Source organism: Xiphophorus hellerii, chromosome 6 (genome assembly GCF_003331165.1).
Source record: "Xiphophorus hellerii strain 12219 chromosome 6, Xiphophorus_hellerii-4.1, whole genome shotgun sequence".
In the NCBI taxonomy this organism is placed as follows: domain Eukaryota; kingdom Metazoa; phylum Chordata; class Actinopteri; order Cyprinodontiformes; family Poeciliidae; genus Xiphophorus; species Xiphophorus hellerii.
In genome coordinates this window covers 29,464,013-29,490,981 of record NC_045677.1, presented here as the reverse complement: position 1 = coordinate 29,490,981, position 26,969 = coordinate 29,464,013, and the positions used below count along the sequence as shown (strand labels likewise).

Here is a 26,969-nt window from a genome sequence, read left to right as displayed (position 1 = left end):
AAATGTGACATATTTAAAAAGTTGTTTTAATGTTTATTAGTATTCATTGTCTCGAACTATAATTAGTTTAAAGGAACTTAGCAGGTTTCTAGTTTGATCCAGATCAGAAGAGCATAAGAAGTGAATGTTTTGGTTCTGGGGGTAAAGAGTAAACCAGAACCAGAACCAGAACCAGAACCAGATGGTAGAATCTTTGTCCTGTGAAATAAATTTAAATTCAAATCATTTCTCGCAATTAGAAACTGATTTTGCTCTGTATAGTGTAAACTAGAAGGCATTTGTTGTAAATAAACTGAATAGAATAATGAATCCTACACGGCATGATGTCATCTGAGTTTATTTTCTCTTTCAATTGTTGATACAGTTTGAAAAATAATCGTCTGTTGCATCCGAGCTAATAACGGTTCGTGTTCAGCCCAGTTAGCAGCAACTATCTCTGTCTGCATTTAACACATCAGCACCTTCATCCAGACCCACCAGAACTTTGTCTCTGCGGCTCCGAACCGATTCTGTTGAGTTTTATCTGCGGTTTCCAGTTGATCCCCATCATCCTGCGCTGAGCATCGAGCTGCTCCTCGTAGCAAATGATGGTTTTTTCGACCTCAGTGAAGATTTCTTCAGCAGCAGCAGTTAGTCTCTCTCTGATAAAATCTCTGAGATGCTGAGCTGAAGACATGGTTGCTGAAATATTAGCTGAGAACCGATAAAACAACCGTTTTCTAACTTCTAACTTTGCTATAATGGCGGATCGCAAGTCCGTGTTGCTGCTTGAGCCTTTTTTCTTCTACTTCCGCTGGGGGTCACCTGAGGTCCGTTTCCGCCGCCTGCTGGGCTGGAAGGGAACAGCAAAGCCCGGATTTTAGATTTTAGCAGCCCGGGGCCCCGGAGCTTTGGGGGCCCCGAATGATGCTTTGAGAATGAATAAGGTCAGAATGCCTTAATTTTATCACTGGTATTAAGGAAGAATAATTTAACATTAACTTTAGACAAAAAGTTTGGCCTCTCCTTCCTTAGAGTCCCGGAATCTCTGGCAGGCGGACTGCGGCTGGAGGAAGTGAAACCACGACACTGCGCGTTGACGTCACAGATCACGGAGTTTAATTCATAACAAAGCAATCAATAACAAAGCTGCAGAGATACAGAGATATATTCATTACCTGTAACAGGAGAAATAGAAAATGAAACACAAAGAAACAAAAGGGGCAGAGACGCGTCTCTGGAGAAAGCTTATTATGCCAAAAAGCAAAACATTGGTAGCATTCTGAATTTTTAACGTTTTACATGAAGTTTTATACTGAGTGGGCGTTTCTTCAATTTAATATATTCTACTAAGGCGTTCCACTATTTAACCAATTAGAACCTCCCGTAGGGACTACAGGAAACTTGAGAAGTCTCCCAATTTACAACGAAGTTCCAAAGGCGTCTGGTTTCTATCGAGAGACAAAGGCGGACCAGTTAATCTTGGACGATACCAGGTACGAATGTCCCCGGCGCCGAGAGTCTTAAGATAAGATTTCGCAGACACCCATAAATCTGACGTCTCTTCCATTATCTCTCCTAACGTTCTCGAAGAGACTTGCATCTGGTAATTTTCAAAAAATGTTATCTTTGCAAACCCCAGTTTTGCTTTTGCACACTCAGCCTCCCAAAAGATTAAGTTCTGCCAAAATAATACATAAAATATACAGGACAAAATAGAGTATAATTCCTGAGCCATTTTCTAATAGTAAAGAAAACATTTTCATACAAACAATTTCCATTTGGTTCTAATATCGTCACAGATAATACAGTTTTTCAAATACATTCATCCTTTAATAGTTTTTAATATGAGATAATACAATCTTCAGTGAACATGGTATTAATACTTAGAAGTTAAATGTTACGGGGTTTCAATCTTCTATTTTGCATTAGTTTTACACCATCGCAGATGCTGGCCTCCAGCAGTTCTCCCCAACTGCCTGCAAGAATGTTAATTTATGTTTCTGTGTTCTGGCCGGGCTGCAAGCGGCCCCATTTAATGATCTGCATTCTAACCCCTGTGTGTCCGGTTCAAAACAAGAGTATCAAACCTACCCTTTTACACATGCATAAAATTAACTGCATTAAGCACCAAAATCAATAATTTTCCTCGACACTGGCTAAGAGGATTTTGACGGTGTTGTTGAAAAACTGTCTGTTTTGTTCTGGCAAACGTCCATATTGAATGCTTGATTATTATTGGTCCAAGTTTGACGTGTCTTTAGCATTGGGGCGGAGCATCAGGGAGTCATTCCTCACATTTTCATTTTCTCTTTCCAGCGCAGCGCTGGAGCGGTGATGAAGAAAATATTCAACAGGATTTTTAAAATCTGATATTAACATGGATCAGAACCATTGTTACCCTCCACTTCTCAAAACGTTAGCCTTGCTAACAGCAGCTCTACGGTCCATCAGACCCCGGAGCTGTGTCTGATCTGGTGCTTGCAGAGTCAGAGGCGGTGGAGCGTTTGGGTTCGGGCCTTCGGCCTGAGCAAGAAGCAGGGAGCTGTCAAAATATGGATGTTAATTTTAAAGCATCGGAACAGGTTGTGTTTGTAGTAATGGTCTTCACATTGATTGGTCATCAACAGTTCTACAGAGAAATTGCTATTTAAAAAAAACAGCAGCTATGCACCAATTGCAATTTTTTTGACCGATCACCAATCTTTAAAAAACCTGAGTTGCTGATTTTTGGTGTGTCTGTGTTGCACTAAGTAGGATTTCTGTTGTAAACGCTGCAAATGGAGAGTTGACCTGGGGGCAGAACTGTCCTTCGCTCTCTAACGGCAGAGCAAAGGAGGACAGAGGCTGATTTTTAGAATTGTGTAGGTAGATAATGTTGGTATCATGTGTTAAGGAAAAATGATTATTTTTAGTGCTTAATACAGTTAATCTTACGACATGTGTAAAAGGTATATTCAGCACTCTTATTTGGAACAGTTTTGTGTCGAGCATTTGGGGTTGAGCAGATGAGCAGGCATTCAGGCAGGCAGGAGCTCCCCGCTGTGAGGCGAAGCCATAAAATTAGCATTCCTTGGGAGACAGAGACTTTAGATTTCACAGGTATTTGTGAGATTGTATCTCAGGTCGTTCTGTACTCAGAATGACCGTGGGAGCCACGGGGGTCAGAGCACAGTGGTTTGCTCACTCGAAGACAGATGGCCCTTTGATCTTTGCTGTAAATTAAGGGGAGTTCCAAGTTTCTCTGAGTGCTTAAGGGAGTTTCCAGTTGGTCAACACGAGGAACGCCTAGAATGCATAAATTAAATAGAGAAACACCTCTTTAGTATAAGATTTAGTGTCGGGAGAGAAAATGCAGAAAGTTGCCACTTTTTTGCTTTTTTGTGGCGGCTCTCTCCAAAGACGCGTCTTTGCTTTTTGTTTTGTGTTTGTTTGTCTCCCCTTGTGTGTCTTTATTTTTATGAGAAAAATGCATATCTCTGTTCCTCTGCAGCTTTGTTGTTGATTGCTTTGTATGAGATTAAACTCTGTGATCTGTGACGTCAACGCGCTTTGTTGTTGTTTCGTTTTAGCAGCATGCCGCCGCCTGCTGAGGATCCGGGGAAAATTAAAGAGGAAAGAGCCAAACGTTTTGTCCAAAGTTAACGTTAAATTACCTCTTTTTTACACATGGTTATACCGTTGTGCATAACATGCAGTTTTAGGTTACATGACAGGCAGTTTGTAAATTTATTTATAAATTTTAATTAATTTATAGTTTGCCGTCTGCAATGTTGTTACTGTAAACAAGTTATTATTTGGCAGTTAATCAGGACAAAATACGTTGTTTTGTGGGATTTTTTGTCCCTATACTTTAAAATATTTTAGTTTAATAACACTCTTTATTACTAAACCTTGCTAAATAGATGTTAGCGATACTATGTGGGATTGAAGCAGCGTAATAGCTGTGTAATATTAGTGAATATGAATCATATCCTATCATTTCAGTGACCTGTGCAGTTCGGTGGACACATTCTGGCTGCATTTAATAAAGTCTGTCATACAAAAAAGAGTCACACTGATCTGTATTTGTCTTTAATTTAATTCCAATAAAACCTGTTTCCTCTGTCTGATACTGTTTTATTCTTACAAACGCCTCTGTATTTAAAATATTTTTAACCTGTAGGATATTCAGAAGTGATCGTCTTGTGGTTTCGTCATGTATATAAATTGTTCCGATGCTAAGCTAACCATAACTCCTAAGCTTCCACTTCAGTCCCATCACTTAAATAATGTTATCCAATATATTTAACATTAACAACCTGCTATAGTTTTCTGATTGTAAACATGACGGTAGCAGCTTTGGACGGGTAGCACAGACAGACAGACATATCTATCTATCCGTGCTACGGTAGGAAAATCTGACGAGGTAGCGCTGATAGTCAGAACAACGGCATTTAGCAATGCTATAAAGATGCTACGGGTCAGAGCCCCAACATGCTGAAAATGTCTTTTTTCTGAATGTGAAGGAAAAATATAAGTATTTTCTATTACACTTTTGGATCATTTCTCTTTTATCCTGAGCTTTAGCCTGTGTAGCAGGAGTCATTGGAGTTCTCCCAGTCTGACCAGCAGACTGAAGCCCTGCCTGTGGCCAGTATACCCAGTATAATAAACACATAATAAATAAATGTGTTTTATTCTTTCACCTTTTGTGTATTTTTAAATATCTCAATTTGAAGTATTAGTGTATTAATACGGCTTATGTAATGAAATACTCTGTTAGAATTATTTTCACTCTGCTGTCAATAGCAGAGTTAACAAACTGTAATCAGTTTTCCCCCCGGAAAAAAGTAAGAAAAATATGTAGTTTAATGTTTGCCAATGATTTATCAGAGCCTTTGTCAAGTGACAACGACATTGATAAATCAAAAGTCATTTATCAATAATATATTTTAAAAAATAAGTACAAGAAAATATTTTTTTTCTTGTCTTGAAATGTTAAATGTACATTAAATGATGGAGTCATGTAAATATGTTCTTTAATAAAACACTGTAAAAGTGTGTGTTTGTTCATCAATGTCAATTATCAGAATCATTTCTATCAAATAAAAACATTCTGCTCTTTATTCAGAAATCCCCCAAAACAATTAATCACATCAAAATTTAGAAACTCTGTTTTTAGTCATTTATTTTGTTACCAAATATATTAGTGAGAGAGAGAGAGAATGTGTCAATGACAGATATTAACTTAATGTAGAACGTCACTTTCTGAAGTTCGGTCCATTTACTGCTTACTGGCACATGGGCCACATTCAATATGGCGGACGCTGTGACGTATCGCAGCAACGGGCCGACCCGCTCTATGACGCGTCGGCGTTTTCATGTGTATGGGTAAATCCTCTATGGCAAGCCGTTTTAACATAAATTCGGTTTTGCCGCCCTTACATTCCAGATATCTTAAACTGTCTTATGACTAGACGTTTTAGCGATTTAAGATATCTCTAATTACATTCTGACTAGTCGAAATGACGTCAGATTTACCATTGACTTGTATGGAGACGTCAATTCAAGATATCTACAATGAATTATTGACTATCTGAAATACGCATTTAAGATATCTACAATTAAATTATGACTAGGCATAAAGTAAATTCAAGATATCTCGATTTTAGTTTTGACTAGTCATAATTCTAATTAAAGATATCTTAAATGACAACATAATTCAAGATATCTTAAATGTATTTTTGGATAGGAGAAATTTAGTTTTGACTAGTGAAAAGTAAATTATAGATATCTTAAAAGCAAATAATGACTAGACAAAACTAAATTAAAGATATCTTGAATTGTAATTTTGACTAGTCAAAATTCCTTTTAAGATATCTCTAAATGAATTAGAGATATCTTGAATTATTCAGCTTTTCCATTTAAGATATCTTAAATTGACATTCTGACTAGTCAAAATGACATTATTGATATCTTGAATTAGCATTCTGTCTAGTCAAAACGTCATAGATTTACGTAGCATTTTGGCGGACAGGCATTCTAGCCTTAGGCTACTTTATTGTTAAAGTCCGTGGTCCACAATGTCAGGTCAGTCCAGCTCAAATGCTCTGTTTTTATTACAATATTCAGCGCTGCAGCTCGTGCTCGACATAAATTAAGAAATACAGATAATTTATTCTCTGCCACAAGAAAACTTTTTCAACGTCAAGTGAAGGTAAGTGGATGTTCAGATGTCGGTTCGTATAACTGTAGCTTACCAGGCTACGTTAGCTTCGTGCTAGTGGAATAAAGAAATATTAATTGGGAAAATTTAAGTAGCCTATTTAGTTAGCACTGGAGTTGCTATTCGCCCTATAAAATACGGAATAGTCCAGTATTTTGCGTCCCGTATTGAAGCGATTTGTTGTGTATATGATTTGTTCCCATCTCGCACCAGCAGCGGGCGGGAGGCGGGTACACCTGGACAGGTAGCCAGTCCATCGCAGTCATTGTTCATTATGAGAAATTAAATTATTGGCTTTCACATTTTCATTTCACAATTTTCATAATCTACATGAGAAGCCGTGGTGGGCGTTCCTTATTGAAACTTATGAAAGGTGGCAACCCCTTTTTTAATTTAGACATTAATTCAGTAACGGAAAATACTAAAACATTGAGTCGCTGCGAATCCTCATATTTGGTTCAGAAATAAAGCCAAGTTATCAAATAATTTAAAGCTATAGAGGCTTTTCAAACCTCAGGAATGACAAACTGGCCAGCGATCAGCAGCGCTCCCAGCAAGTTGTTTCTAATCAGCTAGAAAATAAGAAACAAATACAAATAAACTAAATAATCTAAATTCTAAGATTTAACTGAAAATGGAGAAGTAGCTCCTACAATGTCTTTAAGAGTACCTGCTGGATACCTTTAACAAAGGTAATAATTGCAACATTTTGTCTTTCAGAAGGAGAATGCCCTGGAAATGATACTGGAGTTCGCCGGAGCATCCACGGTGCCTCCACTGGGCTTTCCCCATCGTCCACAAATTGAATTCCTCCATGAGGCTAACAAAATCTTCCCAGAAGCAAATACTTGCCTTATAGTACTCCACCTTCTTGTACACCCAGATTATGAGTCTTTCACAAAGTACATGACAGACGGGATGCTGCAGGCACCTACCTTTGGTGTTGCATAATCAGCTAATAAGTGTAATAAGCAGTTCTTTTAAAAAAGAGTTGGAATGTTTTGAAAAGTTATGTGTTTTAAAGCAAGTTATAGTAAAGGTAATGTAGTGGCCTAACTTGGAAAATATTGAATTGTAAATGCAATATTTGCTGTCTTATTAACCACTTTTTTGTTTCACAATTTAAAGGTGGATGTTTGAGCCAAACTGCAGAAACAAAAGGTCTTATCAAGTATTTTTGGACTACTTTCTAGTGCAAATTTCTTAGTACACTAGAGATAAAACTAATATACATGTAACTTTTCATCAAGATATGAGCTTGTTTTAAGTCTAATCATTTAGCATTGTTGAAAAAATAGTTACATTGGCATATTAATTATAACTGAACATCTTTCCCTTGCTATAAGTGAAATAATCTGACAATGTAATAAGTTCTTCTTCATCAATATTAAGGAAAAAATGACTTAAAACAAACTCATATCTTGATGAAAAGTTACATATATCTTACTTGTGTCTTATTTGAAGTGTAGAAAGATTTTTGCACTGGAAAATCTTAGGTAAGATTTTTTTTTTCTGTGTAAATGGGCATTGTAGTTTAATCTTTTGTAATGATTGTTCTAGTTCATGTAATGAACTCGGCTCATTTGGATTAAAATCAAAATCCAATTCTAAAGAAGCTCAAAGGTTCCAAAAGATGCATTTGAAAAGGGGGTTGGGATATACTTGTTATTTCTACATGAACATTTCCAAAAGTAGAATTTTTATTGTTCTTTCCCTCTCCAGAATGTTTATTTAATTTGTCATATCTTTAAACACCTTAACATTTTATAATTAAATTTGTAAGGTTACCTACTCATATCAGTTCCGAGTTTTATTTGTAGTAATTGTATCTTTAGAACAATGCATTTGATCAAATGTTATTGATGTTTGTCACTCCTCAAACATAGTGACATGTACTTAAATCAATAAAGCATTTAGAATTTCTGCACAACAGGCCTGGTATTTCTCCTTCAGATCTGAAATATGATTGACTGCAAGTTTTACTGACTGAAGTTGCTGCTGAGCCTGGATTGGTTGGTTCTACAACTACACTAAGAACCTCTTCAGCATCAGTGGTTGGTAGTGGCCAGAGGACCACAAAGCCCCACTTTGGGCCAAAAGAAAGTCGATCTGCTCTCTTATACAGTGGTGTGAAAAAGTGTTTGCCCCCTTCCTCATTTCCTGTTTTTTTGCATGTTTGTCACACTTAAGTGTTTCGGAACATCAAACCAATTTAAAAAATAGTCAAGGACAACACAAGTAAACACAAAATGCAATTTGTAAATGAAGGTGTTTAGTATTAAAGGAGAAAAGAAATCCAAACCATCATGGCCCTGTGTGAAAAAGTGATTGCCCCCCTCGCTAAAATAGATTATAACTGTGGTTTTTAACACCCGAGTTCAATTTCTCTAGCCACACCCAGGCCTGATTATTGCCACACCTGTTTTCAATCAAGACATTACTTAAATAAGAGCTGCCTGACACAGTAAAGTCCACCAAAAGATCCTTAAAAGCTACACATCATGCCGAGATTCAAAGAAATTCAGGAACAATTGAGAAAGACAGTAATTAAGATCTATCAGTCTGGAAAGGGTTATAAAGCCATTTCCAAAGCTTTGGGAATCCAGCGAACCACAGTGAGAGCCATTATCCACAAATGCCGAAGACATGGAACAGTGGTGAGCCTTCCCAGGAGTGGCCGGCTGCCCAAAATCACCCCAAGAGCGCAGCGACGACTCATCCAAGAGGTCACAAAAGACCCCACAACAATGTCCAAAGAACTGCAGGCCTCACTTGCCTCAGTTAAGGTCAGCGTCCATGCCTCCACCATTAGAAAAAGACTGGGCAAAAATGGCCTGCATGGCAGAGTTCCAAGAAGAAAACCACTGCTGAGCAAAAAAAACATTAGAGCTCGTCTCAATTTTTCCAAAACACATCTTGATGATCCCCAAGTCTTTTGGGAAAATATTCTGTGGACCGATGAGACAAAAGTGGAACTCTTTGGAAGGTGTGTGTCCCATTACGTCTGGCGTAAAAGGAACACTGCATTCCAGAAAAAGAACATTATACCAACAGTAAAATATGGTGGTGGTAGTGTGATGGTCTGGGGCTGTTTTGCTGCGTCAGGACCTGGAAGACTTGCTGTGATAAATGGAACTATGAATTCTGCTGTCTACCAAAGGATCCTGAAGGAGAATGTCCGACCATCTGTTCGTGAACTCAAGCTGAAACGAACTTGGGTTCTGCAGCAGGACAATGATCCTAAACACACCAGCAAGTCCACCACTGAATGGCTGAAGAAAAACAAAATGAAGACTTTGGAGTGGCCTAGCCAAAGTCCTGACCTGAATCCTATTGAGATGTTGTGGTGTGACCTTAAAAAGGCTGTTCATGCTCGAAAACCCTGTAATGTAACTGAATTAGAACAATTCTGCAAAGATGAGTGGGCCAAAATTCCTCCAGAACGCTGTAAAAGACTCATTGCAAGTTATCGCAAACGCTTGGTTGCAGTTGTTGCTGCTAAAGGTGGCCCAACCAGTTATTAGGTGTAGGGGGCAATCACTTTTTCACACAGGGCCATGATGGTTTGGATTTCTTTTCTCCTTTAATACTAAACACCTTCATTTACAAATTGCATTTTGTGTTTACTTGTGTTGTCCTTGACTATTTTTTAAATTGGTTTGATGTTCCGAAACACTTAAGTGTGACAAACATGCAAAAAAACAGGACATGAGGAAGGGGGCAAACACTTTTTCACACCACTGATCTGCTCTCTTATAGCTAATATGAATAGCTGGTCTACCTCGACCACCTAAAATAGAATCATATTCAAATGCCTTAGCATAATGTTTACTTTATACATCTGTTTTTCTCTGTTTTTCTCTATCTGTCTATCCTCTACAGGTGTCCCTGTCTCCTAAGGGTGACACTATGCACTTCACACAATGTATACATTTTGATATACATAATTTCCTATTGCAAATGCCTGAACACAAAGCTTTAAACTTTTATAGACACTGGAAAGCAACTTAAAGTGTGAATCAGACATGAACCGGGGCTGCGCTTTTATTTTCAGAGGAGCTAAAGGAGGGAGCTGTAGTGCCGTGTAGCAGGTCAAAATCAAGAGCTGGCTGGGTTTACTATCATTTCCGAAGAGGCAGATAGCTTTACCACAGTATAAAAACTACATCTGGTTATTACTTGAACTGGCCCGGGCTGCGGAATATTAATATTAATATAATAAAATCGCGCTCTCCGCATATCCCATTCTGGAGAACTCTTTCTAATTGTAGCAATTTCTTACAATTTTGTCCAAAACTGCCAGCGCCATTGAATGTTCAGGCAATTGTTTGGACAGCTCAGTACAGCCAAAGAGGGGCTTACACGCAATTTCTTACTTCAGATATCTAAAATTGTAATTCTGACTAGTCATAATTACGTTCGAGATATCTTAAATTATAATTACGGATGTATGAACCTTCCGATGACGAATCCGGTGACGTTATTTGAGATATCTTGAAAGGAATTTTGACTAGTCAAAATGTAATTGAAGATATCTTGAATTATTATTATTCCTAGTCAGAATGTAAATACAGATATCTTAAATTACCATTCCGGATAGTCAAAATGTAGTTTTGTCTAGTCAAAATCCAATTTTAGATATCTGGAATGTAATTACGGATAGTCAGACGAAACCGAATTTATGTTAAAACGGCTTGCCATAAATCAGCTGCTGTGTTTCAGCTCAGCGGAAGTAAAACAAAACGGCTCCAGCAGCAGCTTGTGTTGTCTTGTTGTGTTTTAGCTAAATATTCAGTAACAATGTCTTCATTTCAGCAGCTGAGGGATTTTATCAGACAGAGACTAACTGCTGCTGCGGAAGAAATCTTCACTCAGGTAGAAAAAACCATCTTCCGCTACGAGGAGGAGATTAAACTGCTGGAAAAATGCTGGAAACCTCAGATAAAACTCACCAGAATCGGTAAGAAGCTACAGAGACCAGCTAGTTCCGACCCAGAAAATAAAATACAAAATAAAATAAATAAATGAGAAATCAGCCGTTTGGTTGGGATTTTTCTTCCTGTTACCATGGCAACTGTTACCAACCGCCCAGTTGCTAGCTTTAGCAGCTACCATTTAGCTAAATTTGTATTCGGTTCGTCCGTGTTGCCGAGCTAATTTGCTTCATTTAAGTAGGCTAGAACTAGAAAATAAAACCATTTAAATGATTTCAGAGGAAAAAGAAAACGCCAACAATAGTTATAAAGTTAAGCTTTAAAAAATTAGAGACAATACATGGGACCTAACTGGCAGGTTCGCCATTTACACATTTTTACAGAGAAGAGATGGAAAACTGTTGAGTGAAGTTGATTTGCTTTGTTTTCTTTCTCTACCTTAAATGTATTTGCTCTCTTACTGTAAATTGAATTTGTACATTATATAGCTGACCGAGGAAGCATGATTATTAAATCATAAAGTCCTTCAATTCCAAAGAGAAATCAGTGTTTAGTTTGTTATTTTTGGAAATAAATCTCAATTGTTACTAATTGAATTGATTTGTTCTTTACGGTTGTAGTAAAACAGAAATGATCTTAGAGTGTAAACTCATTGGATCATTTGACAATAACTAAATATTTATTCTATTTGCAATAACTCATAAAATGGACTTTTTACTCCAGTTCTTAACGGTTCGACACCTGAACTCCAAATTAATATCAACATCAAATCTGAATCTGAGATTAATAACACATCACTCATCTTTTAAAATGGTAATATTAATTTTGAGAGGTGTTGGCATAGTAAGTGGAACCTGCTGAATTTTACAGAACCTAAACATACTTCACTATCCGGTTCTTCAGAGGAACAAACCAGGATGTCTGGATCAGAACCAACACCGGTTCTGGAGACGGTCATCGTGTTAATGAGTTCTTGTGTCTCCTTGTTCCTACAGACGAGCCAAAGCAGCATGTCACCAATACGAAAGACCCAGAGCTTTGGGTCGGTCAGAACCTCAAGAAGAAACCAGAACCTCAAAAAATTAGACAGAACCAGCAGGAACCAGAACCTCATTGTATTGGAGGGAAACATGATCATATTCAGATTAAAGACCAGAAGGAACCAGAGTTTGGAGAAACGGTGATCCAGTACCAAGAGGAGATCAGAAAGCTGGATATCTGCTGGAATCAGCTCACCAGAACCGGTATGAAATTCACCAGAACCGGTATGAAATTCACCAGAACCAGTATGAAATTCACCAGAACCAGTATAGATCATCACACTCAAAAACACAACATCTTACCAAGTATTCTTGGTTTAGTTTCTAGTGCAGATATCTTAGTACACTTAAAATAAGACCAAACTAACTTACAAGTAATTTTTCAGCAATATTTTCCAACTTGTTTAGAGTCAATAATTCCTTAGTATTGATGAAAAAGTAATTGTTACGTTGGCAGATGACTTCATTTGTAGCATGAGAAAATATCTTGTTTTATAAGTGAAGAAAATCTGCCAATGGAACAATACGTTTTCATCAGCATTAAGAAATTATTTACTTAAAACAGGCACTTATATCTTGCTGAAAGATATAGGAGAAACAAAACTACTTGCAAGTTAGTTTTGCCTTGTTTCATGTTTCCATCCATCCATCCATCCACCCACCCAGACTTCCAGCTCCTCTGGGGGAATCCCGAGGCGTTCCCAGGCCAGCCGAGAGACATCGTCCCTCCAGTGTGTCCTGGGTTTTCCCCTCCTCCCGGTGGGACATGAACTCCTCACCAGGGAGGCGTCCAGGAGGCATCCTGACCAGATGCTCCTCCACTGGCTCCTCTCGATGTGAAGGAGCAGCGGCTCTACTCTGAGTCCCTCCCGGATGACTGAGCTTCTCACCCTATCTCTAAGGGAGAGCCCAGACACCGTACGGAGAAAACCCATTTCGGCCGCTTGTATCATGTTTATTAAGATATTTTCACTACAAATTAGACCAAAATTACTTGTTAAGATTTTGTGTTTTTGCAGTGCAGAACAGGTGAAGATGCTGAGCAGCTTTCTGAGCCAGGAGCTCAGGTTTTAGGCCTGTTTTCAGAACCAATAAATAGTTTGGATGGATAAGAGAGACAAAATAACTGAGGAACATCCTGCTTCTAGATATTCAAGGCAAAGTTCCAGTTTATTTGTGCAGCACATTTCAGCTACAAGGCAGTTCAAGGTGCTTCACATCATAACAACACAAAGTCATAGAACACAGCCAACAACTGAAACATTACATTTTGCCAAGTGCCATCATTAGACCTCAGATTGTTGATTCATGTTTTAGTATTATTACTATTATTGTATTGTTCATTAGGGATCAGAGCAGATTCTAGAAAATATCTTAAATCTCCAGTTGTTTTGCTTCATTCTAAAAATAAATCAAATATATTTGGGTCGAAATAGACTTAATTTAGACTGATGGTACCAGAGCAGCTGGCCCACACTCTGTGAATCACAGCATCAGTTTCATTCTGGGAAATTATTCTGTTGTTCCTTTGTGTTCCTCCAGACTTCCCAAAGCAACAAGTCTGGAAGGAAGAGGACGTTCTCAATGACCAGAGGGAACCAGAACCGCCACAGTTTACAGAAGAACCAGAAAATGGACCGTCAGATTCAGATTATCTGCAGTGTGAAGAGGACCAGAAGAATCCAGAAGGTTTGGGTGTGAAGGTGGATGAGGAGGATGTAGATCTTCCTCAGTTTGAGGATGAACCTCCAGAGTTTGAAGATGGTGAAATAAATTCAGAGTTTATGGATATTAAAAAGGATCCGGAAGAACCTATGAAGATCAAAGAAGACCAAGAAAAACTAGAACCTCCAGAGTTTGAAGAGAAACTAGAGAACCCAGAAGGTTTAAAGGTTAAAGCGGACGAGAGAGATCCAGAACCTCCACGAATTAAAGTCAAACAGGAGGAACCAGAACCTCCACGGTCTGACGGTGAACATGAGCAACCAGAACCAGAACCTCCACGGTCTGATGGTGAACATGAGCAACCAGAACCAGAACCTCCACGGTCCGATGGTGAACATGAGCAACCAGAACCAGAACCTCCACGGTCCGATGGTGAACATGAGCAACCAGAACCAGAACCTCCACGGTCTGACGGTGAACATGAGAAACCTCAGTGGCTCACTTTCCTGATCCAGAGCAGCCAGCAGATCCAGCAGCTGTTATCGACGTGTGAATCCAACGCCTTTATGGAGCCGTTGCCTTCTGATCAACCAGAACCAGACAAGGAACAGCTTCACCATCAGAACCGTCCAGAACTTCAGCACCGTTTCTACTCAGGTGCAACGCTGGATACTGAGCAGATCACAGAGGAACGTAATGGATCAGAACCGCCACCTGTCCAGCAGGAGAGGAAGAAGCTCTGCAGCGGCTGGGAGGCAGAACAGTTTATGGCAGCAGGGTCTCAGGAACATGGCTGGATTGGACCAGAACCAGAACCAGAGCAGTTTCAGTGTCAGAACCCTGCAGAGGAGCAGCAAACTTTTATCGACCTTAAAACTATTTATTCATGCGATTCTGAGCAGATGCAAGAGGAACCAGAACCTCCACGTTTTCAGCAGCAGGAAGCAGTCAGGAGTTGGGAGGAGAAACTTCTAATGGCCTCAACTTGTCAACAACATGGCTGGTTTCAGCCAGAACCAGGCGCTGGTCCGCTTCACTGTCAGAACTCGCCAGAAGATCACCACAGATTCATGGAGCTTTACGGTTTCTACTCCGGTGTGATACCAGGTCAGGAGCAGTATGGATCAGAACCCGTCCAGCAGCAGCAAAAGAGCCCAGACTGGGAGCAGCAGGTCGCTCCGACCCGACCTGCAGCTGAGGACCAGAACCAGGAAGGAACCAGCTCTGCAGGGTCAGAGCGTCGTTCTCACACCAACACTGTGAAGTTCAGTAAATGCTACGTGTGCAGTGCCGTAGTGAAATCTCAGAGTTTGAATCAGCATCTAAAGACGCATCCGGGTGTGAAACCGTATGTTTGCAAGCGCTGTGGAGAACGCTTCGCCCAACATGCTCGCCTGAGGGACCACAAGATGACCCACCTGGTGGACGACCTGAAAGCTCGGCAGCTAGCCGGAGTCAAAAGCAGACAGAAGAACTTCTTCTGCGAAATATGCAAGCGAGGCTTTGCTGAACTTGCTTTTCTAAAAAATCACTACAAAGCTCACAAGTGGGAGCAGCCATTTTGTGAAACCTGTGGGAAACATTTCACTTCTGAATATTCACTCAAGTCTCACCTGAAAATACACCAGAGGAAACGTGCAAAGCCATTTTACTGTGGGTTATGCAAGAAAAGGTTCGCTTGTCATTCAACCAAGAAATCCCACATGAAGAGGCACAAAGAACAGGAACCCATATCGTATAAAACATGGCGGGAAACGTCCAACACCACAAAGCCATTAGTTAACCACCGAGAAACTTCCTCAGCTGCTGAGACTTTGTTTTGTAGAATATGCAAAATACTTTTTCTTTATAGGACTTCTTATATTGCCCACATGAAGTCCCACAAAAGTCCGGCCAACAAATGTCGCAAATGTGGGAAAAGTTTTAAAGATAAACAGAGGCTGGCAGCCCACAGGAAGTCCCACAAGAAGAAACCAACCTTAAATTGTAGCAAATGTGGGAAAAGTTTTAAAGATAAACAGAAGCTGGCAGCCCACAGGAAGTCCCACAAGAAGAAACCAACCTTAAATTGTAGCAAATGTGGGAAAAGATTTCAAGATAAATCTGAAGTAGGTGCCCACATGAGAAGCTGTGGAAAGCTCTATGGATGTGAGGAATGTGGAAATAGGTTTTCCTCATGGAACGGAGTCAGACGCCACCAGAAAGGTGGACATTGCAGGGGAAAAGTTCAGTCTGTGAACTAGTTTTTTTTTTAATGCTTTTCTTCAGTACTAGTGATGTTGCAAAGATGAGAAATAACTTTCTGTAAAATATTTGGAAGGTTGTTGTTTGATTTTTGTTTCGTTTTTAGATGTTGTGTTCACTGATTTACTTGCTGAGAGACCTTGATGGTGTTCAGCCGTATTTAGAGGTCTGAGGCTCTGACCTCATGTTGCTTGTTGGGACGTCCATTCCTGGATTGGAGGCTGGTTCAAATCTGAATTTCTTAATAAAAAGTTGCATATTTAACATTCAAATCATCAGCCAATCCTCACAGGATTGGAGTTTATAATATGTTATTTAAATCTTCACCTTCCAGTTCATCTTTAGAAGCTTCTGCTGTGACCGACGGACGGAACAAAAGTCTTGACAGAGATGGAGGTCCGACCCGATGAACTCAGCAGATGAAGGAAACTGCTTCAGGATGATAAGCGGTGACAAACTTCTGGTAGCGTTGTTTTATTTTTAAGTTATCTTTATTGAACATTTAAACAAGCAAACAAAGAACAGATAGTCTTTATCACAAAAAAATAGTCTGAACCCATTCAACACCACACAGTCAGGGCATAAAAAAGTAACTTCTGTAATTCAGAATCAAAACTATAATGGGTTTTATTACTGCGGCAACATCATTGAATACAGGTGAACCAGCTTTTTGTGTTTATCAGAACTGGTGTGCAGTTAATCATTCAGGCTCTCTGACTCCGACATACGGCCCTAATGTAGGGGTAAAACTAGCAGCAGTGAGCAGGACCGAAGACATTTGATTGACAGCTGACTGCATTCGCTGATTGGCTCCTGCTTTATCTCACAACAAACAGCAAAGTATAGTTTAACTGCGGAGCGCAGACATGAAGTCTGCTGTCAGAGACCTGCTCAATATGGAGGATTGCGAATTTTTGTGTTGATTCACAGCAGGGTGCCAACATTTGTGTCCAGGTGTGTATGAAGCCTCTGCACAGGATATTTAATATGCAGGTCACTTTACACACCAAACTGTTGATTTTCTTTTCAATTCCTTCTGTTTAAAGTTTTTATGACACCAATGTTCTGATCAGTTGTATTTTTGAAAGTTTTGATTCTGAAATAAAAGAAAGTGTAACTGACCTGAAGTTTGATCAACTTTTAGTCCTTTTAGTTTGCAGCTTCAGGATCGTCTCCAGTCAGAATGCAAAACCATTAATCAACTTACAATAAATTGTTGATTAATGGCTTATTATATTAAAATATGTGCCACTTAATAACATCTGCTTAGACCTTCTTTCACTGTTGTAGTTTGGCCACTGTCCAGAATAAAAGAATATGTAATGGTACATCGGTCTGAGGTCAAATGACTACTTCTCACTTATGTGTTTTTGTTTCATGTGGAAATTCAGTTTTCTACTTTCAATGAAGCTTTTCCCACATACTTGACATGAAAAAGGCCTCTCACCTGTGTGGGTTCTCTGGTGTACATTTAAGCGATTGCGAATACTAAAAGCTTTCCCACATGTCTGACATGAATAAGGTCTCTCACCTGTGTGGGTTCTCCTGTGAGCATTTAAATTTGAACTATGTGAAAAACATTTTCCACATGTTTCACAAGAAAAGGGCCTCTCACCTGTATGAATTTTCTTGTGAAGATTTAAATTATCAAGTCGAGAAAAGCTTTTCCCACATGTGTCACAAGAAAAAGGCCTTTCACCAGTATGAGTTTTCATGTGATGACTTAAATGATCCATTCTAGACAAACCTTTACCACATATGTCACAGAAAAAAGACTTCTCACCTGTATGACTTTTCTTGTGAGCTTTTAAATACCCCATTCGAACAAAGGATTTTCCACAAGCTTCACAAGTAAAAGGCCTCTCACTCGTATGAAGTTTTTGGTGAACTTTTAAATAGCCACTTCGAGAGAAACTTTTTCCACATGTGTCACAAGAAAAAGGCCTCTTACCTGTGTGACTTTGGCAATGCTTTTCGAAGTTGTACTTTTTATTAAAAGATGTCCCACAAATGCCACATTTTAAAGACATATTCTTGGAGCCAGTATGAGACTGACTCTGAGACACAGAGGAATTGATTTCTTCCTGATCTTTTGTCTCATCTACAGTAGAGATGTAAAAGAAAAGCTGCTCAGTTCTTGGTTCTTCACTGAAATCACATTTTTGAAGAGTTGAAGTCTCAATCAAAGCAATGGACTGCTTCTGGACTAGCTGCTCTCCATCCCGACTGCTCTGGTCCTTCTGCTCCTGTCGAAGTGGCAAATATTCTGGTTCCTGCTGTTCATGCTTAAGCAGTGAAAAATCTAGGTCCTCTCTCAGTGGAGATTCTGTTTCCTCCTCTTCCTTAATCCACTGAGTTTCAGGTTCTTGCCTTCCTTCATTCAGTATCACCCGTTTCTCCCTTGAGAACTCAGATTCCTGACTTTCCTTTGTCACAGACGCTTCTGGTTCCATCTCTTTGTCTTTAATCCATGGAGGTCCTACTTCCACCTGGTTTTCAATCAGTGCTGTTTCTGGTGCTATGCATTCCTCTTTAGCCCAAGAAATCCTGAATTCCTCATTTTCTTCTGTCAATGAAGGTTTTGGTTCCTCTTCTTCCTCTTTGATCCATTCAGTGTTTAGGTTTCTCCGTTCAACCAATACAAGTTGCATATCCTCCTCTTCCTCTTTGATCCCTGGAGATCCTGGTTCTGTCTGTTCTTCAATCAGTGGAGATTCTTGTTCCATATGTTGTTCTTCACTCCATTGAGGTTCTGCTTCCTCTTGGTCCTCACTGGAACTCTTCCCTTGGTTACAGACTTGGTGGATGGCAGCAGCTTCCTCTTCAGTGGAAACATGTGGCTTCAGGTCTGCAGGGACAAAGAGATCATTGATACAGATTAATTGATGCCCATCTCATTCATCAGCCCGGTTATTCTCAGACAGTCTGGACAGTAAGTGTCACATGGTTCGTAGGAAATTAGTGCTGCAGAATCCTATTAATCACACATTCATTCAAGTCAGAAGTGTGACAGAAGGAAAACACCTAAAACATGCAGGGCAATGGATTCTGACGACTGGAAATGGGAAACACTGCTGTAGAGGAAGACTTCAGAAATGGTCTTATCCTAAAATATGTTGCATTTACACCAATGCATGCTGGCTCTGTAGTTTGTGTAAATGCTACCACTGGAAATGTGGAGATGTTAACAGTGAGGGTATTTGGCCCTTTGCTGTGCTAACACACCTGGTTTGGGTTGTTAATGGCCCCTCTATCACAGTAGGGAAAATTACAGTCATGTTAGTAGTTCTAGCCAAAATGCTGATTAGGCAGTAAAATCTAGATTTTGTTGAGCACCTGAGCAATGAGCATGCAAGAGATGTCTCTAGAAAAAATGTCTAGAATATGGACAGTTCAGGGACATTGTGTCAAAGTCAGTCCTCAACAGTAACATGTCTTTTCATAAACATGGAGTAAGAAGGCTCAACGACAAGCAGAGGGAACAATGTCTTCAGCATCAGTTACTCTTTGAACAACTCAAAGAAATTGGGTATAATGTTAGTGTGGAACTGCATTCAAGAAATATGTACAAAGTCAGTTGGAACGTAAGGAAAGAAACGGTGTGGCATACAGCACTGTCATCTCATGTCTGGTGGAGATACCAGACCCAGAACTGGAAGGAGGACCACCAAACATATCGGGTCAGAAAATTTTACATCTGTTTCTTCAGTCTCCTGCAGGGCTTTATTTGATTATTTTCTACTTCTATGCTTTTTAGCTTGCTTTTGCTATTACTTTAAGCTAATTAGACATGTTAAATGTTGCTTATAGCCTCAGTGATTGACAGGAGATGATCCAGGGAGGAATGAGACTTTGACAGAGCCAGCCAGGGAAACAGAGCTATGCAGGTTCATAGGCTTCACTCAGAGAAAAATCTACTACAGTTGATAGCAGGGAGTCATGTTGATATCTATTTACAGATTCAATGTGACAGCAGGAAAACGGCGGTAACATTCACAATGCAAATCCAGTACAACTGACAGAAGTAAACAGAAAAGACTGGAGCTGCCCTTTGTGTATTTTATCGTTCTTTTAAGCCTGGATATGAAATAGATATTTTGGCAACAGATGGGAAACATGAAATGATCATAATCTGAATAATCTCAGACTGTACATCCAAGTCTTACTACATTTATACACTCACCCTGATCTCCAGACTGCGTAGTAAAATTATGAAATATGTATAGTTTTTTTGGTAGAGTTGATCATTTAACAGAAAATAAAGAAAGATTACTGTCACCTCTTTGGTTTTGAGAAAAAACATAATCCTGAAAATGACAAACACGTTTCCTGGGTAACCATTGATCACCCATAATATTACGTCTGAATCCATTTGGTATTAAATATTTATTTTGGATATAATATATGTATGTAAAAGTAAAATGTGTGTTATAAATATACATTTTTGATGTATATATAAGCCTCTCACTTTCTCTACAGTTCGAGTTGTTTCGCATGAAATTGCGTCCCTCTGTTACCGTAATGCACCATGTATGCACGAAGCTAATCTTTGACAGAGAGCTACGGTTAGCTGACTTAACTGCAGTCCTGTAACGGATCTCTGTCTGCATTTAACACATCAGCACCTTCATCCAGACCCACCAGAACTTTGTCTCTGCAGCTCCGAACCGATTCTGTTGAGTTTTATCTGCGGTTTCCAGTTGATCCCCATCATCCTGCGCTGAGCATCGAGCTGCTCCTCGTAGCAAATGATGGTTTTTTCGACCTCAGTGAAGATTTCTTCAGCAGCAGCAGTTAGTCTCTCTCTGATAAAATCTCTGAGACGCTGAGCTGAAGACATGGTTGCTGAAATATTAGCTGAGAAACGATAAAACAACCGTTTTCTAGATGAGCCCACACAACCTGATGCTGGAGCCTTTTGTTTTACTTCCACTTGATGTGACGCTGAGAGAAAACAGCAGCTGATTGGTTCGTTTACAGCCCCTGCAGGACTGGAGCAGCAGACCTGACCTGACCTGAAACTGTCATTAATTGACAGTTAATCATAATGTAGCAAATGTTAACTAATAATATTCATTGAGCTTCTGCTCCTTTCCTCCTTGGTGCTTTTTATTGAGTGAGACTGCTGGTAAGTTGGGTGTACTGTAATTTATATTATATTACATTAATTTATACATGTTAAATTTTTAATAAATCTTTAGATGCATTCGATGTTTAAATTAAAAATGATAAAAATCATTGATTGATTGGGAGGCTGCTGCTGTTATGTTGCTCCAGTCCAGCAGGGGGCGGAAATGGACCAACCAGCTGCTTTGACTCGGTGTGACGCGCAGCCGGAGGAAAACAAAAAGACAACAGGAGCAGCTTGAGGACGCAGCTGGGAGACGATTGTGTTGTCACGTCTCAGCTGAATGTTTCAGTAACAATGTCTTCATCTTCAGTTCAGCATCAGTTGTTCACTGCGAGGAAAACGATCTGATGGAAACTGCAGATGAGACCAGAATCGGTATGAATCAGTTTGATCGGTTTCCAGCTTCAGCTGTCAGCATTACTAACAGACTCCAGGGTTTAGGGTCCGTTCAGATCGGTGTTACGGTTTAATAGGTTTTCATGTTAACTGGTGACTAACTTCCGGTAGCGTTGTTGCTACATAGCCGAAGGACCCGCTTAGCTGCCCTCGTCAAAGCCCGTCTCTCAACGTACCAATAAGGAATCGGCAGACTGGACTTCTGACAGTCTTCTTGTGGGTCCAAAACGTTTCTTCCAGAATTTAATTAGTTCTGTTCCTTTTTTTAAACGTCAGGAGCTACTTTAAATACTCATTTATCATTTTTCAGTTTATGTATTATCAGTTAACATGAATATTAAAGGGACATAAACCCCAGATTAAAATAGAAAACATGTGTGACCCAGCAGGGGGTTCTTTTTAAAACAAGATGCACCGGAACACAGAATAGTTCACAATATTTTATTTAAACAATTTCATTTAAAATATTTCTTTTTAAAAGCAAGGCTTCGGGCCCACTACTCTGTCCCTGAAAATGAAAAGGGATTATGTGAAATAAAAGTGACAACTTGAAATTATTCCAAAAAAATAAATGAACAAACAAAACATGTAATGCCAAAGAAAACAAATTAGTAAATCAAAACAAAAAAGCAAACTCATTAGTAAATTCAATAATAAGCAAACAAACTGTAAAAGGAAAAAACACAAACACTTTAAACGGTGGAACAAATCGTCGTTGTCCAATTTCAGTGCCCTTCAAATGGGCCAGAGGAGTCCTGCCCCGCTCGCTCAGCCTGTCCAATCAGCAACAGGTTGCCTTCAGAGCGGCCCAAAAAACAAGACAAGACAGCAGAGCGTCCAAGCGCTGCAACTCCAAACAATCCTAAACCAAAAAAACGCATTAGAAAACCCGTGGATTCAGGTAAAGTAAATTAAAATCTAAACAGGTAGCTTACCCAGCAGTAGTAGCACAGCCGACCCAGGGAGAGAGCGGATCAGCAAGCGAGGGCTAGATGGAAGCCGCACGCCGCAACAACCTCCAGCTGCAGCCGCTAACGCCAGCCGAGCAACGCTGCAGAAACGCACGGCAGGTATAGCACCAAAACCTAACCACAATCCCAGCCAGATGGTACAAAATGGCACTTACAATTCAGATGAGCGGATCAAGCACACCAGCCACTTGGGCAGCCGTCATGTAGTAGAGGAAACAAAGACACACACCTCGCAGCGGCCTGCTCAGCTATAAAGCTATTTGCCCCGCCCACCAATCAACTGCACGCTACTTGATACACCTGGTGCACATAGTTGGGAGGGTGGAACACCATCCCACCACACATGAAACAGCTTTGATTAAACCTTCAGATTAACGGTTCGTTCATCCTGTCAACTTGTTCAGGTTTGGACTTAAACTCCAAATTAACTTGCTACTATTGTTAGAAGATAGGCAGTATAAAAAATTAATTTTATTTTCTAGATTATCCTGACTTCCTTAGTTTTGAGCTTTCTTGTTATGTTTTCATCTATGACTGCGTTATTACACTTAGTATTATTCAGATTATAGTGTTTCTTTATTCTGAGGACAGTGCAGTTTCAAACCCTTCTCTTTTTATGCATTCTGACTTTATGTGACTTTTTATGTTGTTGTATTAGTGTTAACTTGGAATACAAAATCTTATATCAAATAAATAACTATATTTTATTTAGTTTCTTTTCCACCTCCAAACTGCATAGAGTGGCTGGAACGTTACTTGTCCTTGTGATTGTTTGCGCTGACGCTCAGCGTTATCAACTCGCTGTCACATCCAAAGGAATCCAAAGCAAATGCTGTTTCCTGCCGAGTGCTTTCCTGTGTTAGTGTGTCACAGAGTTCACATCTGTGGTTTCTTACTAGGCAGGATGGACAATGTTTCCCAAATTCCTCCCAAATATCCAGTTTTAATGAAGGTGGAGTCAGATGGTTCCAATGAGGTTTTAGGCTGAAGAATGAGATGGTCATCAATTTAAATTTATTAATGATGTCCTTCTTTTTCCCTACAGACCTTCAAAATTCACATGTCTCCATTAAGAAGGAAGCTTCTTCCATCCAACATCTCTGTGCCCAGAGCAGGCGGCCTTACCACAACAGGATGGAACCAGATCCAATACAATGGATTAAAGAGGAAGAGGAGGACACAGCACATCCACTGATAGAAGAAGAAAAGGAGAAAATAAAGTATTCATGGGCTAAAGAGAAACAGAAGAAAACATTACCTTCACTCACTGAAAAACAAGAGAACCCAGACACTCATAGGACTAAAGAAGAAGAAGATCCAGAATTTCCACTGACAGAAGAACAGGAGAAACAAGAAATACAATGGATTAAAGAGGAAGACCAGGACACAAAACACCCAAGTTTAGAGGAGGAAAATGAGGAACCAACATCTTTATGGGCTGAAGAGGAACAGAAGAAACCAGAAACCCCACTTATTGAAGAACAGGAGGATCTAGAATCTAAATGGATTAAAGAAAAAGAAGAACCAGATTCAATATTGATTGCTGAAGTAAAGGAAGAAACAGATTCTTCATGGATTAAACATGAACAGCAGGAACTGGAACATTTTCCAGCTGGGCAGGACCAGAAGGGCCGCTGGAGCAGTGAGGAGGGAGAGAAGCTTGTCCAGGAGCCGACTGTTGCTTTCCTGGAGACTTCTCTTCAGGAAGTCTCCAGGAAAGGTGCTGGAGAAGCAAGAACCAAGCAATATTTACCTCATATTTCTCCTACAGACAGCAAACATCAGGAAGGAAGCAGCTCCACAGTGTTAGAGAGTTTGTCTCATGCTGACACAAAGAATATGTCTTTAAAATGTGAAATTTGTGAGAGAGCTTTTAAAAAGAGGTTTAACTTGAAAGAGCATTACAAAACCCACACTGGGGAGAAGCCTTTTTGTTGTGAAACATGTGGGAAACGTTTTTCTCGATTTGGTATTTTAAAAGTTCACAAGCAAACTCATACAGGTGAGAGACCTTTTTTCTGTGAAACATGTGGGAAAACATTCTTGCGACTTTATAATTTAAATCTTCACAAGAAAGTTCATACCGGTGAGAGGCCTTTTTCATGTGACATGTGTGGGAAATCTTTCTCTCGTATTGATAATTTAAATCTACATAAGAAAAGGCATACAGATGAGAGACCTTTAAAAAATCAGGCAAGTGAGAGGCCTTTCTCTTGTGAAACATGTGACAAACGTTTCTCTCGAATTGATCATTTAAAAGCTCACAAGAACGTTCACACAGGGGAGAGACCTTTTTCTTGTGACACTTGTGGGAAAGGTTTTTCTCATATCGGCAATTTAAGTATTCATAAGAAAATCCATACAGGTGAGAGGCCTTTTTCTTGTGAGACGTGTGGGAAAGGCTTTATAAATAGTTCCAACTTGAATGTTCACAGGAGAACTCACACGGGTGAAAGACCTTATTCATGTGAAGTATGTGGGAAAGCTTATTTCATCCGCAATCACTTAAATGTACATCAGAGAACCCACACAGGTGAAAAGCCTTTTTCATGTCAAATATGTGGCAAAAGTTTTATTGAAAATAGGAAACTGAATTATCACATGAAAAGAAAGCACAGAAGTAAGAAATAGTCATTTGACTCTCACTGGTTTACAATAAATATTTAGAATTTTCTTAGTAGTTTATTTTTTAGTAGTATATCAGGAAAGGAAAAATACTAATTAAGCTTAAACATGAGTGGGAGTGAAGGTGATGTGTTGGACGGGTTTAGCAGAACCTAAACCCGTTTTGTGAGGTGACTCTGGCTCATTGGGTATCGCAGGTTTTTTGTTTATTAAAGCTTCAAGTTGGAATTTTATAATAAATGTTGAATTTAAACACTTGAAGACAATTTGTTTTTATTTAAAACTTTTACTGATACAGTTTTAGCTTTAATGCAATAAAGATGAGAAAAATATAATCTTCCTGTGTGTTTGTTAGGAAAAGATGTTTTTCAGATCTTCGGAGTTTAAAATGATAAACTCTCCAGTGCAGAGTTTAGATTCTAGATTCTCCAGATTGATGGAAAGTTTTTGGCCCAATTTTTGTTCAGATAGTTTACAGATCAGAGGTATGAACAGGTTTAAGCTCATTTATGTTTATTAAATGCCAACATTTCACTCTAATAACACAATGACGGTTACAAGCAGGCCTGGATTGGCAAATTAGGAGAACTGAGGACGCTCTGACATTCTGCTTTAAGGTCTGGTTTTCTCTCTTTATTATTTTTTAATTGGGTCAGTATTCAGTGGGTTGACCTGGTGCGCCACTACTGCAACCATCTCTACTGGACTAACAGCTTTTGTTTTTTGTTTTTCAGAGATGTACCCTGACGTTTCATGTCAATGGTCTCAGTCACTGGTTTAAAAGATGGAAAGTAGAAAGAAAAGATGGTGCAGAGGCTCGAATTAAAAAGACGAAACTCTGGAAACATTTGCAGCTAAAAGTGCAGAACTGAGCAACTTTTAATAACGACCATGCTGTTAGTAACGTCAAATGTGGATGAAGAATCAGGTAAGGCAAGTTATACTAGTACGTATTAAAAATTTGAATATTATGTGAAAATGCAATATTTCTTGCCAGTCATCTCAGAAAGGGAAACATTGTATGAAATCTATAGTGATTATTCCAAACCTTCGTTTTCTGTAATTTTGATGATTATGGCTTCAGTGCCTCAGAAAATCAGAATATGAATGATGTCATTATTGGAATCGGTCAATCGGTCATAATCAGATAATTAACTCAGAGCACCTGCTGACCTGAGTCTGTAAACAGTTCCTCAGTTTGGGTCAGCGGGATTCTGACTGGACAGATGGACCAAACTATAGATCATATGCTTCTGTCATTTAATATTAACAGAAATATTAGTCTGTTCTGAAAGCCAATGCAGTGAAAAAAGCTGCTTTTTTGCTTATTTTATCATTTTTATTATATAATTTTTTTATAATAAATAAAATTCATTCAATATTGTCAAACACTAGTAACAGATCTACTTTCTCATTTAATGTTCACAAGTCTAACATTATGAAAATCATCCTTAACACTTTGAATTATTTTGTCAATTATATTAGCTAAAATATTTTACTCAAATTTTAGGTTTGCATTTAAGAGGCTAATTGAACCAAATCTTTCATTTCTACTGTTTGGTTGCTTTTCTCAATGTTGCTGGAAGAATTTCACTATAAAAAGCTCAATTAAAAATGTCTAATAGTATCAATTTGTATTTAAATGTTTTATAAACCTCAGTGGGAATCCCGTTGAGCACAGGAGGGTTTTTCTCCTTTGATTCCATCTATAACTGTTGAATTTGAATTTTGATGCCAATATTGTGTGTAACAGTTAGTTGGTTTCAAACTGATGTG

General features: G+C 39.2%; 2 protein-coding genes across 8 annotated transcripts in view; one reads left to right on the top strand and one right to left on the bottom strand.

Moving 5' to 3' along the window:
• LOC116720944 (gastrula zinc finger protein XlCGF7.1-like) overlaps positions 1-21,020 on the bottom strand; it is a 25,622-nt gene extending 4,602 nt beyond the window's left edge. For 2 of the 4 annotated variants that reach the window (XM_032564465.1, XM_032564466.1), the window contains exon 1: positions 478-881. In XM_032564465.1, the coding sequence (XP_032420356.1) occupies positions 478-676 (199 nt within the window). In that variant the 5' untranslated portion in view covers positions 677-881. Of the gene's footprint in view, positions 1-477; positions 882-17,399; positions 18,919-20,711 lie in introns of those variants that run through there. The other 2 variants (XM_032564464.1, XM_032564467.1) reach the window with 2 other exon arrangements.
• LOC116720929 (zinc finger protein 135-like) lies at positions 10,901-26,969 on the top strand. 4 transcript variants are annotated; one of them, XM_032564422.1, is made up of 3 exons: positions 10,901-11,147; positions 13,704-13,720; positions 23,979-26,969. In XM_032564422.1, exons 1-3 carry the CDS (start codon positions 10,988-10,990, stop codon positions 25,197-25,199), a joined length of 1,398 nt encoding a protein of 465 aa, XP_032420313.1. In that variant the 5' UTR covers positions 10,901-10,987; the 3' UTR covers positions 25,200-26,969. The 4 variants fall into 4 exon arrangements, with proteins under 4 accessions (XP_032420313.1, XP_032420310.1, XP_032420311.1 ...); XM_032564419.1 differs by lacking the exon at positions 23,979-26,969 and adding an exon at positions 12,117-12,365 and having other exon boundaries at positions 13,704-17,191; XM_032564420.1 differs by lacking the exon at positions 23,979-26,969 and having other exon boundaries at positions 13,704-17,191.

What these genes read in the sequence shown, in the direction of transcription:
- LOC116720929 (XM_032564419.1), top strand. Translation starts at nt 10,988, where the DNA reads ATGTCTTCATTTCAGCAGCTGAGGGATTTTATCAGACAGAGACTAACT. An exon ending in GATAAAACTCACCAGAATCG is followed by an intron (nt 11,148 to 12,116) that starts GTAAGAAGCTAC and finishes TTGTTCCTACAG; the next exon opens with ACGAGCCAAAGCAGCATGTC. An exon ending in GAATCAGCTCACCAGAACCG is followed by an intron (nt 12,366 to 13,703) that starts GTATGAAATTCA and finishes GTGTTCCTCCAG; the next exon opens with ACTTCCCAAAGCAACAAGTC.